The sequence below is a fragment of the Colobus angolensis genome, unplaced genomic scaffold (genome assembly GCF_000951035.1).
Source record: "Colobus angolensis palliatus isolate OR3802 unplaced genomic scaffold, Cang.pa_1.0 Scaffold2, whole genome shotgun sequence".
NCBI lineage: Eukaryota > Metazoa > Chordata > Mammalia > Primates > Cercopithecidae > Colobus > Colobus angolensis.
The window spans coordinates 25,360,536-25,373,324 of NW_012115154.1; the positions used below are offsets into that span (position 1 = coordinate 25,360,536).

Sequence of the window (12,789 nt, forward strand, 5' to 3'; positions counted from 1 at the left end):
GACCTTTTGAGTTGAGAATTGTTTAAAGACCTTTTTTTTTTTTTTTAAAGGATTTCTGTTCTTTGGCCACCATTTTATGCTACCTGCTGTTGAGCTGAGCCCCCCAAAATAAAAATCACTGCATAATTTTTGAGTAATCAGCTGCTATTAGCTTTTCTTTTAAGAAAATACTATATTATGAAGATACATGAACTTACACCTCTGTAATTAACTGTTTTAGGCAGTATTCTAAGAGCTTTGCCTATATTCATTTAATGCAATAGTTCTGCGAGAAAGATACTATAATTTGTTTTTACACTTGAGGTCATATATATGATGATAGAACCAGCTACCATTCTACATTCCCCTTCTGAAAAGAATAAAAATTTTATTGGCATTTTTCATATTATTGTTGTACCAAATTTGAGTTGAAGAATTCGAGGTAGAATCAACCAAAGAAGGCAAAAGCATTTTGCCCATGATCTCCTGCCTTCCATTGATTTTGACAGAATTGCGAATGATGAGACCTGACTCCTTCAACACTGACCATTTTCATTTTTCAGTCGTATCATGGTCCTCCCAAAGTCATTTGTGTGAGAGGCTCTGTTGGCTGGTCACAGAAACATAGAATTTTAAGTGGATAGAGTCATCTTTCTTTGTCACTATAAGAATTGAGGTCATTTTCTAAGCCCTGCCTTGACACTGCTAAAACAGTTTATGCATTTATCAAATTTATAAACTCCTCTTGAAGTGTAATTTATAGCTATAATTACTTTAGCTTGATGAGATAGGAAATCCTGTTTTGAGATGTCTGTGTGCATCCAGCAAACTTAACAGGAGTTACCACCTGTGATAGGGAAACAGGAAGTAGCAGGGAATGAGGAAGGTTCTCATGCCCTCATTATCCATATGTCTGTATGGAGAGAGAGAGAGAGACCCATATTGTGAGTTTTTTACTTCCTTAGTGGTTAAGTTGTATTTTTTTCAGTTCCAAAAAGCTATTTTTAAAAAGTAGGAAAGCAACAGCAGTGCCCTATTAATATAATCCTAAAATGCGGCCATTTAGCTGTCCATGTTACAACCAAGAGACCTAAAGCTTGTAGCGCTATGCCATAGCCTTTTCTGTTACGAAGATTTGATTCATTTTTTTGTTTTTTGACTAAAGTGGATACTATATGAAGTAATTTTAGAATGTTTTAAATATGTGCTGAAGAATACTGTTTTTCAAAATACACCAGTTTCTAACTTGTTTATGCCAGAGGTTGCAAATGTTTTGTGTGAAAAAATCAGGCCTTGGCCATGACCTTGAGCAGTAGAATGTAAATCCCACAAGCTTAGCGTTCCAATAATGGAACACTAGGCATAAGTGGGTTAACAAGTGGTAACTAGGGGCTATATAAAATTGGGTTAACCCTTGACAGCAGCAGTGCATACCAGATACTTCATGACTTTCATAGGTTGGAGTGTTTATTCTCAGTTATTTGAACATTCACAGTATTCATCCCACCCGTAGTGACACAGCTCTATGCTAAGGGATCATGAATGAATTCACACTGGGTGCCTGTTCCTGCAGTATCACTATGTAATGAAGGAGACATGCATTCAGCTAATGACAGTGGGAAACAGCAAACCGCAGAGGCTGGGCCTGTGGAAGCACACAGGAGAGAAACACCAGCTGCTGCTCGCCTGACACAACTCAGTTGAGGAAAACGGTTGTTTTCCAATGAGGTCGTGTTCTTAGAGCTTTTTCTGACACATTACTTTTATATATTCTTCTTATGAAGTCAAATTGTAAAAATCCATTCTCGTTTGATGTATTTCCCACATTACACATTTACTGCACTTCAGAACCTGGAAATTGTGTGCTAAGTATGCTTTGTATTTTGCTTTTTAAAGAACCAACTCATCTGGTTTCAGGACTACATCTACTCTGGAAAGAAAAAAAAAAGAAAAATAGTTAACTCAGTTATTTGGTTTTAGTTACCAGATTTTACATATCACATTCAAGATAAAAAAGATACTTTTGGCCAGGCGCGGTGGCTCAAGCCTGTAATCCCAGCACTTTGGGAGGCTGAGACGGGCGGATCATGAGGTCAGGAGATCGAGACCATCCTGGCTAATATGGTGAAACCCCGTCTCTACTAAAAAATACAAAAAACTAGCCAGGCGAGGTGGCGGGCGCCTGTAGTCCCAGCTACTTGGGAGGCTGAGGCAGGAGAATGGCGTAAACCCGGGAGGCGGAGCTTGCAGTGAGCTGAGATCCGGCCACTGCACTCCAGCCTGGGTGACAGAGCAAGACTCCGTCTCAAAAAAAAAAAAAAAAAAAGATACTTTTATTTTATGTTATGATGCAATTAGTCTTTCAGTTGCCCTTCAAAACTTGGACTATATGTACTTAATTTTTTGGTTGCAATACTGTATCTAAATATCCATCGTCTCCATACAGAAATGTCACAATTTAGGATTGATAGCCTTGTTGTCTAATTTATATATACATTTGTGATAATATAGTTAGTGCTTAAGAATATTTCCCCAAGGTCAGTTAAGCAAGATTTTCTTATGATCATCATTGCCATGAACTCTCAAACATAGAGATCTTGTGAAAACAGTGCCTGTTAATTTATAATGTTTACCTTGAACAGTTGCCAAGTGTGATTTTTATAAGGAGTTGGTATGTTTCTAAGCAGTTATCTACTTGATCTTTTTAATATTGGAGTTAAGGGAAACCTTACAGCATCACCTATTTTTCATTCAAATGGCACATTAAAATCGAGCATGTGTAACAGTTGTGTACCTTTGTGGGTTTTTTTTTTTTTTTTTTTGAGACAGGGTTTCGTTCTATTGCCCAGGCTGGAGTACAGTGGCTTGATCTCATTGCAACCTCCATCCCCCAGGCTCAAGTGATTCTTTCACCTTGGCCTCCTTAGTAGCTGGGACTCAGGCATGTGCCACCACACCCGGCTCATTTTTGTATTTTTTGTAGAGATGGGGTTTTGCCATGTTACCCAAGCTGGCCTTGAACTCCTAGGCTCAAGTGGTCTGCCTGCCTCGGCCTCCCAAGATGCTAGGATTACAGGTGTGAGCCACCATGCCTGGCAGTGTGTGTGTTTCTGAATAAATTTATTAGTACTTGAATAATGTATTTTCTGCATTTATTTAATGTAATGTTTTGATCTAGCGTGGAAGAACTTGAGAGGAGGGACAAGAGTTAACATATCAGATGAACATAATGCTATTGTATTCCAGAACTTAAAATCCACTAAAATTGTGTATATTCATCTAGATACAGCTAGTTGTTCCAGTGTTTGCTATCTTATTTCATATAACTTACCACACTGGTTCTCAAGTCGTAACTACCTATCAGAGTCATCTGGGGGAGCAGTGGAAAACTCGACTGGCTCCACCTCAGACTAATTGAATTCGAGTCAGTGATGGCGGCATGCCCGTTGTGGGCTTTTCATAGTACTCCAGATGATTCTAAAATGCAGCAAAGGTTAAGAGCCACAGGCTCTAACTCACTTTGAGCAGATGTAGTCACTTTATGTGATTTGGGCATGGTTGTCTCTACAAACTTTCCCTTTTTGGTGCTAGATACTTGTAGAGCAGTTGAGTTTGTGATTCTGAAAGTGAATGTGGAAAAAAGGAATGTGTTAAGGTGTTTCGAGATCACAAAATGGATCCAGTCAAATTTTCATGTTTATATTTTTCGTTAAAAACTTAGGAGAAAAATAGTTGATGTAAAGGAGGGAAAAATGTTCCTAGTTGAATTTTAAGGTTTGGTATTTGATACTCTAAATAAGTATTTTGGGAATTGGTCCAGGACTAGTCATGCCATATTTAGCAAATAAAAAGACAGGTCACCTAGTTAAAAATTGAATTACGGATAAATCACAATTACTTTAAAAAATGTAATTATGTCCCATGCAATATTGTGGACATACTTTAAAGAAAGCAATATTTTGGACATATTTATACTAAAAATATGTTATTTGATATAAATAAATATAAATATATTTGATGTTTATTAAACCATGCCTTACCACAGTGCCTTCTATCTTGATATCTTGTCCTTAACATAGCTCCCTTGGCTGGACTCACTTATTTACCTTCTCCTTTCCTCCGCCTTTCTCCCCGTCTCCCTCCACCCCGTTTTTTTGATTCACCAAGAATCCATGATACTGGCATGTTATATTGGTAACATGTGGTTACTTCTTTTTTCATACTTAGGATTGGAAATATGAAAGAGGATACACTATATTGGAATTTTTAACATTTAATTTTATAATAATTTAGTAGAAGAATGTAAATGAGAACTTGTCTCATATAATTTGATAATGTTTGTAATCTATAGAAAATATATGTTCTCATGAACAGAGATTGAATAGAAATAGATGTCTAGGAGTTAGGCAGACCTGATCTTCCCCTTGCCCGACCTGGAGCAAGTTACCCCCTCAATAAAGCTAAGTTTCTGTGGGAATGATAAATTCATAGGGACCCCAGGATTCTGTGGGATGGCGCAGTTAAGTATGTAAATATGTCAGAAAGCATGACCTTTGTTAACGGTTGGGGTGATTATGAAAGGGCCAGTTTCAGCATGGTAACTATTAAATCTAGATTTAAAGTATCAATTTAATTGGTCATAAAAATGGAAAGACCAGACACGATCATCTTCAAACAAAAAGATTGTACTTCTGTTACTGTTGGAAGGGTGTGTGTTGTGTGTGTACTACCTGAATTTATCCCATACAAGGATAGCACATGTAATTAGCATAGCTCAGTGAGATTTCGTCTTTACTTTTGAAGAATAAAATGAATGACTTTCAAGAATTACTGTATTAGGTCAGTGACAGTACTTTGTTTCAGCCGAACAGTTAACCAGACAGAACCAGTAATGAGGTTCTCCCCAGTCTGCCTAGGCTGCATAAGAAACCGTTAATTGTGAGCTGTGTGTGCAGCTGGGCCCCTGAGCAACACCACGGAGTCAAGCGTCAAGGAATAACTGACTCCACTGTACCCTGATTATTTAGCTGAACATTTCCACTCATTTAAGAAGGATGATATTTCCATAGCGTTGTGATAGGTTTTAAAATGCCACAAGATAATCACCACTTCTGAATTGGTAAGAAATATCCACCACTTACAAAGGTGTATCTTTGATCTTGAGTGGGTTTTTACTGTGCAGTGTTGTCTGCATGAGCAAATCACTCAAATAACACTTTTTCTCTGTCCATGGGTAGGTCATTCAAGGGGTGTCCACATTGCAGTGGCCTGAGATATCAACCCAAGGACCCTTCCCTTTTTTCCTTAGGCACACAGAATTTCTAGTATCCCTGCATGCCTTGGGTTTGCATTTCATAAAATAAGCATTTGTATTTCATTGTATGTAAATGCTAAATTTTGGAATTTTAAAGGGAAATCTCAACAATTGATTGTGTGATCTTTATAATATATCTAATATATCCATTATATATTAGATATATCATAAATTTATATATTATATATAATATAAATTATAATAAATTAGTATATATTAGAAATCTTATTTCTAATCTATCCGGTGGGTATATTATAAATCAGATTGTCCTGATTTTGTTTTTTCTGTGATGATTTCCATTGTCTTTAATTAGAGGTAGCATGCGTACAGGCCTGGCCAACTTTTTCAGAAAACGCTGTCTTGAGCTCTGTAGTAATTATATGATCAGTCCTGGTTGTAGACATTTAAAATGTTGGATTTACAATTTTGATTTATCTTTGTTTATTAAAAAATGCATTTCTATTCGATAGAGAACTTTAGGTCTTTTTAAAGTAGTGCTATTAGATCTCTTTAATCATATATTATAAAATTTACAATTATTGATCCCAAGTCAGTCATTTAGTACCTGCTAGGTTCCAAGGTGGCTAGTTGGATTCTATTTGTGAGGAACTCACTGCACAACCAGAGAGGAACTGTTCTGAAAGAATATTGTAGTTTTTAAAAGCCATGATAAAATACTAACCTGTGATGATATAGCGAAGTGTGTTCAGGCCAGACTGTTTGGAAAGGTTATCAAGGAGATCAGACTCCATTTTTCTAGAGTTATGATCACAAACCTAACTTCATTTGCTTATGTGAGGCAAATGCTGAAATTGTTTTTCTCTTTGGGAGATGTGACAGTGATATCTGGGGTGCTGCTTTTTTCCCCTAGTGCCCTTAGTACATTGTTTCTCAGAAAACTCAGAAATGCTATTTCAGGAAAAAGTTTTACAAAATTGCACCACTTAAAGGTATCTTTCATTAGAACTCAGATGAGCTAAGACATTTCCAAATTCGTGGTGGGGGGGGGTTGTTTGTTTTTAATATTTTAGGTTTGGGGGTACATGTGAAGTTTTGTTACGTAGATAAACGTGTCATTGAGTTTGTTGTACACATCATTAGATCACTCAGGTATTAAGCTTGGTCCCCAGGAGTCATCTTTTCTGCCCTCTCCCTTCAAGTTGATCCCAATGTCTGTCCTTTTCTTCTTTGTGTTCATGAGTTCTTGTCATTTAGCTGCCACCAAATTTGTGTTTCAAAGCTTAATCACCACCTCTGTTGTAACTTAAAAAATTATCGTGTACATGTATTTGTGTTTGTTGTTCTGCATGTATTGGCAGATAACTGCTTTGTATACATTACTGTGATGGAAGCCTTTTCTGTAGGCGGGTTTGGTGTCCGGCTGGACCGGGTGCCTGCGCCACCGCTGTGCGCTCCTTCTTAGTCAATGTATTGCTCACCGTGCATTGTGGCTGCCGAGCTCACGTGTGTGACACGGATTTGTTCTTTCTTTTCAGGTTATCACCAATCTAGTGAAAATGTTGAAGTCCAGAGACACTAGGAGAAATTTTTGTCCTCCAAACCACTGGCTGTCAGAACAGGAAGATATTAAAGCAGATAAGGTGATATTGAAAGATCTTTTTAATATTTATCATTAAAAATACACGTTCAGCTTGTGTTTTTCTGGGGGAAAAGAATTAAGCCCTTTAAAATTATTTTTTTATGACTTATACGACTAGTAACGATAAACCTTATTACTAACTCTTACGCCAACTTCTTAATGGGACATATAGTAGTATCATTGACTTAAAATGATATTCTGAGTTATCCTCAATTTTCCTTTTTAACCTGAGATTATATTAAAGCCTAATAATTATTTGTTGAGGTTGAAAAATACTTTGCTTTTATTAGTATTAATATATGTCTAGTACTTAAAAGAGATGGATCTTGTGCCTAATTTTTGTGGTTTTTTTTTTTTTGAGCCGGAATCTTGCTATGTTTGCTTGTAGTGGTCTCAAACCCCCGGCCTGAAGGGATCCTCCCGGATACCTTGGCTTCCCAGAGTGCTGGGATTACAGACGTGAACCACTACACCAATCTTTTATCCTTGATTTTCTGAAAGAACAGACACAAATTTGAATATTACTAACACTTACATCCAAAGCAGATTCAGTAGTATGATACGTTAGTAAAAAATTTAAGTGGCCAGGCGCGGTGGCTCATGCCTGTAATCCCAGCACTACAGGAGGCCGAGACGGGCAGATCACTTGAAGCCAGGAGTTCGAGACCAGCCTGGCCAACGTGGCGAAATCCTGTATCTCTACTGAAAATACAAAAATTAGCCGGGTGTGGTGGCGGGCACCTGTAATCCTAGCTACTTGGGAGGCTGAGGCAGGAGAATCGCTTGAACCCGGGAGGCGGAGGTTGCAGTGAGCTGAAGCTGTGCCATTGCACTCCATCCTGGGCCGCAAAAGTGAAACTGTCTCAAAAAAAAAATAAAAAATAAAAGAGGCTGATCATGGTTGCTCACTTCTGTAATCCCAGCACTTTGGGAGGCCAAGGCAGGCGGATCACCTGAGGTTGGCTAAGCTCGAGACCAGCTTAGCCAACATGGCGAAACCCATTCTCTACTAAAAATACAAAAATTAGCCAGGCGTGGTAGCAGACGCCTGTAATCCCAGCTACTCGGGAGGCTAAGGCAGGAGAATCACTTGAACCCAGGAGTCAGAGGTTGCAGTGAGCTGAGACCGCGCCATTGCACTCCAGCCTGGGTGACAAGAGTAAAATTCCGTCTCAAAAAAAAGAAAGAAAAATGAAAGAAAATACAAATATTAGCCGGGCATGGTAAGTGTCCCCCTGTAGTCCCAGCTACTGGGGAGGCTGAGGTATGAGAATCCCTTGAGCCCTGAAGTGGAGTTTGCAGTGAGCCGAGATCATGCCACTACACTCCAACCTGGGTGACAGAGCGAGATTCTGTCTCCAAAAAAAAAGAAAAAAATGTAAGTGGTGTTAACAGAGGGACATAGGGTATATTCAGTTTTGTTCTTGAGAAAAAGTCATAACTGGATTCATTTCAGATTCTTGGAAGTAGGAGATGGAGTGGTGGAGGGTATAAAAGAAACCACGTCGGCCAGGCACGGTGGCTCATGCCTATAATCCCAGCACTTTGGGAGGCCAAGGTGGGTGGATTGCCTGAGCTCAGGAATTTGCGACCAGCCTGGGCAACATGGTCAAACCCAGTCTCTACTAAAATACAAAAAATTAGCCTGGCATGGTGGTGTGCGCCTGTAGTCCCAGCTACTTGGGACTGAGGCTGAGGCTGGAGAATCACTTGAACCCAGGATGTGGAGGTTGCAGTGAGCTGAGATCGCACCACTGCACTCCAGCCTGGGCGACAGAGCAAGACTCCATCTCAAAAAAGAAAAGAAAAAAGAAACCATGTCACAGAAATATTAGAGGAGAGAAAGCAGGAGTGTTTTAGAAAAATTTTATAAGCGTGACTGTCCTCATGAGGTATTTGGGAGTTAAGCCTGTTGCTTCTGACTCTGCCCACTGACAAGGTATAGCAATGGTGGCAGATCCTGCGGCAGTGAACAGCTCCAGGACCCAGGCCGGGGTCACTTCACAGCAAAAGAAGCAGTCCTGGCACGGTGCTTGGTTCCAGGTCTGGGAGGACCCTACAAGATGGGTGTGGAGTGTTCTGTCATGCTGGAGAGCGAGGAAGCCATTGCAGGGTGGCTGGGGCTGGGAGACAGGGTTAGGAGCCTTTTTGTAGCTGGTCATGGGCGGAAACTTGAAGCATTCATGAAAGCAGCTAACTCTTGAGTTCGCAAGGACGCTAACAAAACCCTTCATCGTCATATTTGTAGGATGCAAAGGAACCGTCTCATTATTTTGAATACTGTTTTGAAAAAAAGAAGTACTCAAGCATTTAACCCACCTTTCATTTATAAACTGTACCTCAGGCAGAACAGATAATTGATAATGTGTGATCTTTTGCGTAGAAGTATTCCAGCCAATACTACGTGACAATGATTTTTGCAAACTGGAATCAGCCTGTTGCAGGCTCTGGTGAAGGAGATGACCAGGGCGGTGCCACTCCAGGTGCAGCACTTGTCTGGGGTCTGCTGGTCTGAGATGGTGTGTTGGCTTCCCAGGAGAGGAGGGTCTGGGCCCAGAATGCAAACGACTGCACCTCTTCCTTACTCCAGAAAGTTGTGCGATGGGAAGATGTCAACTGAACCCAGCAGTGTGTTTAGCGATTTAATTGATTTACATTTTAGCACAAGTCCCTTATCTCATCACCAACTGGTAGTATACAGTGCATATACCCACACTCGAAGTAGGTTTCACCTCTGCAGTGATAAGCAGAGATGGGCCTCTCGATGAACAAGCATCCCACGACCTAGGAAATGTTCTCGCCAGAACGTTAAATCTAAATGTGGTGGAACCTCTACATCTAACTACAAAATTACAGGAAACAGAGGGGTTAGAAGTACATCTTTAACAACACCATGAGGGTGCAATTAGCAAAATCTAGATTATGGGAAACTTTGCAGGATAAAAATTTCTTCATTAAAAATTGCAAAGGTGGCTGGACACGGTGGCTCACACCTGTAATCCCAGCACTTTGGGAGGCCGAGGTGGGCGGATCACCTGAGCTCAGTTCGAGACCACCCTGGCCAACATGGTGAAACCCCATCTCTAAAAATACAAAAGTTAGCCGTGCATAGTGGCATGCACCGGTAATCCCAGCTACTTGGGAGGCTGAGGCAGGAGAATCGCTTGAACCTGGGAGGCAGAGGTTGCAGTGAGCCAAGATCACGCCACTGTACTCCAGCCTGGGCAACAGTGAATGAAACTCCATCTAAAAAGAAAAAAAATTGCAAGGGCCAGCTCGGCATGATGGCTCATGCCTGTAACCCAGGCACTTTGAGATGCTGAGGCGGGTGGCTTGCTTAATTTCAGAAGTTCAAGACCAGTCTGAGCAAGATAGCAAAACTCCATCTCTACAAAATATACAAAAATTAACCAGGTGTGGTGGTATACACCTGTAGTCCCAGCTACTCGGGAGGGTAAGGTGGGAGGATCGCTTGAAACCAGGAGGTGGAGGTCACGGTGAGCTGAGGCTGCACCACTGCATTCCAGCCTGGCTGACAGAGTGAGATCCTGTATCAAAAAGTAGAAAATTGCAAGGACCAAAAATAAGGGATGAGAGGAACTGACAGATGAAAAATAAGAGAAAATATACTATGTCTGTTTTATTTGAATACTGCCACAACCAAATGGAAAAAAAAATAGAAAGTGAATCTTTGATAATAATTTTTTTTTTTTTTTTGAGGCGGAGCCTCACTCTGTCCCCCGGGATGGAGTACTGTGGCCGGATCTCAGCTCACTGCAAGCTCCGCCTCCCGGGTTCACGCCATTCTCCTGCCTCAGCCTCCCGAGTAGCTGGGAGTACAGGCGCTCACCACCTCACCCGGCTAGTTTTTTGTATTTTTTAGTAGAGACGGGGTTTCACCGTGTTAGCCAGGATGGTCTCGATCTCCTGACCTCGTGATCCGCCCGTCTCGGCCTCCCAAAGTGCTGGGATTACAGGCTTGAGCCACCGTGCCCGGCCGATAATAATTTTTAAGGTGATCTATTTTGCTTCATAAAGCAATTGTTTTACTATGTTTAGATACTATGCATCATTAAATAAAACAATTAGAGATTTCTTTGGGGTGTATTAGAAAACATAGTTAACTGTAGAAGTATGAAAGGACAGCCAGAGTGAGAGAGGACTTGAAAAGGTAGTCCGAAAGGGGACATGAAGGTATGAGGTCAGAGAGAGGGCCCAGTCCATAGTAGAGAAGTGTCCAACACCAATTCTGTTCAAGTGTGATCAGGTCAAAGTGTGTGCTAGAGCACAGGGGAGTTCTGAACCAGGATTGCCCCCAACAGGTCACTCAGCTCTATGTGCCAGCATCCAGACATGTGTGGAGGTTCCGGCGGATGGGAAGGATAGGCCCGCTGCAGTCCACCCTGGACGGTGAGTTCTCTAGGACACAGGGTTACTGAGGTATGAATTACACGCTGTCACATTCACTCCTTTAATTTACAGAATAGTAAACTCATACAACATGTCACCCCCACCAGGAGCTACCACGTAGAAAAGTCATCACCCCCAAAATTGCCTCTAGCTCCATTGCGGCCACCTCTTCAACAGCCACCCATTTCTGTTTTGTTCTGTCACTTTGCCTTTTGCAAAAGGCCTCCAAGGGGAACCATGCTATGTAGTCTGCTCCTGGCTCCTTTTGGTCAGCACAGTACATTTGAGGGTGCTGTGTGGGTTGATTGCTCCCTCTGTTGCTCAGCTGTATTCCAGTGTGGGGATGCACCACAGTCTGTGAATCCATTAATTCGTTGAAAGACATTTGGTTTTTTTTTTTTTCCAGTCTCTGGGAATGTGAGTACAGCTGCTATAAACATCTATGTACAGGTTTTTCTGTGAACATACATTTTGTTTGACAGGGAGTAAGTTTCACTGGGAGTAAGAATCCTGAGACATTTGGCAAGTTGATGTTTAACTTGATGAGAAGCTGCAGAACTGTGTTCCAGGGTGGCTGCACCGCTTTGCGTTCAGACCAGCAATTAATGAGAGCCCCTGTTGCTCCCAGTCCTCACGGGCAATTACAGTTGTCATTTTAAAAAGAATTTTATGTGCTGGGTGCGGTGGCTCACTCCTGTAATCCCCAGCACTTTAGGAGTTCTAGGTGGGCGGATCACGAGGTCAGGAGTTCAAGACCAGCCTGACCAACATAGTGAAACCCCATCTCTACTAAAAATACAAAAAAGTAGCTGGGCGAGTGGTGGGCACCTGTAATCTCAGCTACTTGGGAGGCTGAGGCAGGAGAATCGCTTGAACCCAGGAGTCAGAGGTTGCAGTGAGCCGAGATCACGCCACTGCACTCCAGCCTGGATGACAATACAAGACTATATAGAAAAAAAATTACCCATTATAAAAGGTGGGAAATGATATCATATTGTGGTTTTAATTTGTATCTACCAGCAACTAATGATATTCAGCATCTTTTTCATGAACTTGGTTTTTTCTTTTGTTTTCTTTCTTTTTTTTTTTGGAAACAGTCTCACTGTGTTGCTCAGGCTGGAGTGCAGTGGTGTAATCACAGCTCACTGCAGCCTTGACTTCCTGGGCTTCAGCGGTCTTCCTGCCTTAGCCTCCAAAGTAGTTGTGACCACAGGCATGTGCCACCACACCTGGCCAATTTTTAATTTTTTTTTTTGTAGAGTTGGAATCTGTATATGTTGCCCAGGCTGACCTTTAACTCCTGGGCTCAAGGGATCTTCCCACCTTGGCTTCCCAAAGAACTATGATTACAGGTGTGAGCCACTGCACACTGCCTGTAAACATGTTTTTTAGTTATTGAATTTTGAGAGTTTACAAAGCTATTCTGGATATGGTTTATCAGATATGTATTTGCAAATATTTTGTCCCAATCTGTGGCTTGTCTTTT

At 41.2% G+C, this 12,789-nt stretch overlaps 1 protein-coding gene across 1 annotated transcript in view; it reads left to right on the top strand.

Moving 5' to 3' along the window:
* UBE3C (ubiquitin protein ligase E3C) overlaps window positions 1-12,789 on the top strand; it is a 117,251-nt gene that overhangs the window by 50,860 nt on the left and 53,602 nt on the right. The window contains exons 13-14 of the mRNA XM_011941601.1: window positions 6,790-6,894; window positions 11,216-11,303. Coding sequence (XP_011796991.1) covers window positions 6,790-6,894; window positions 11,216-11,303 — 193 coding nt within the window. The remainder of the gene's footprint in view (window positions 1-6,789; window positions 6,895-11,215; window positions 11,304-12,789) is intronic.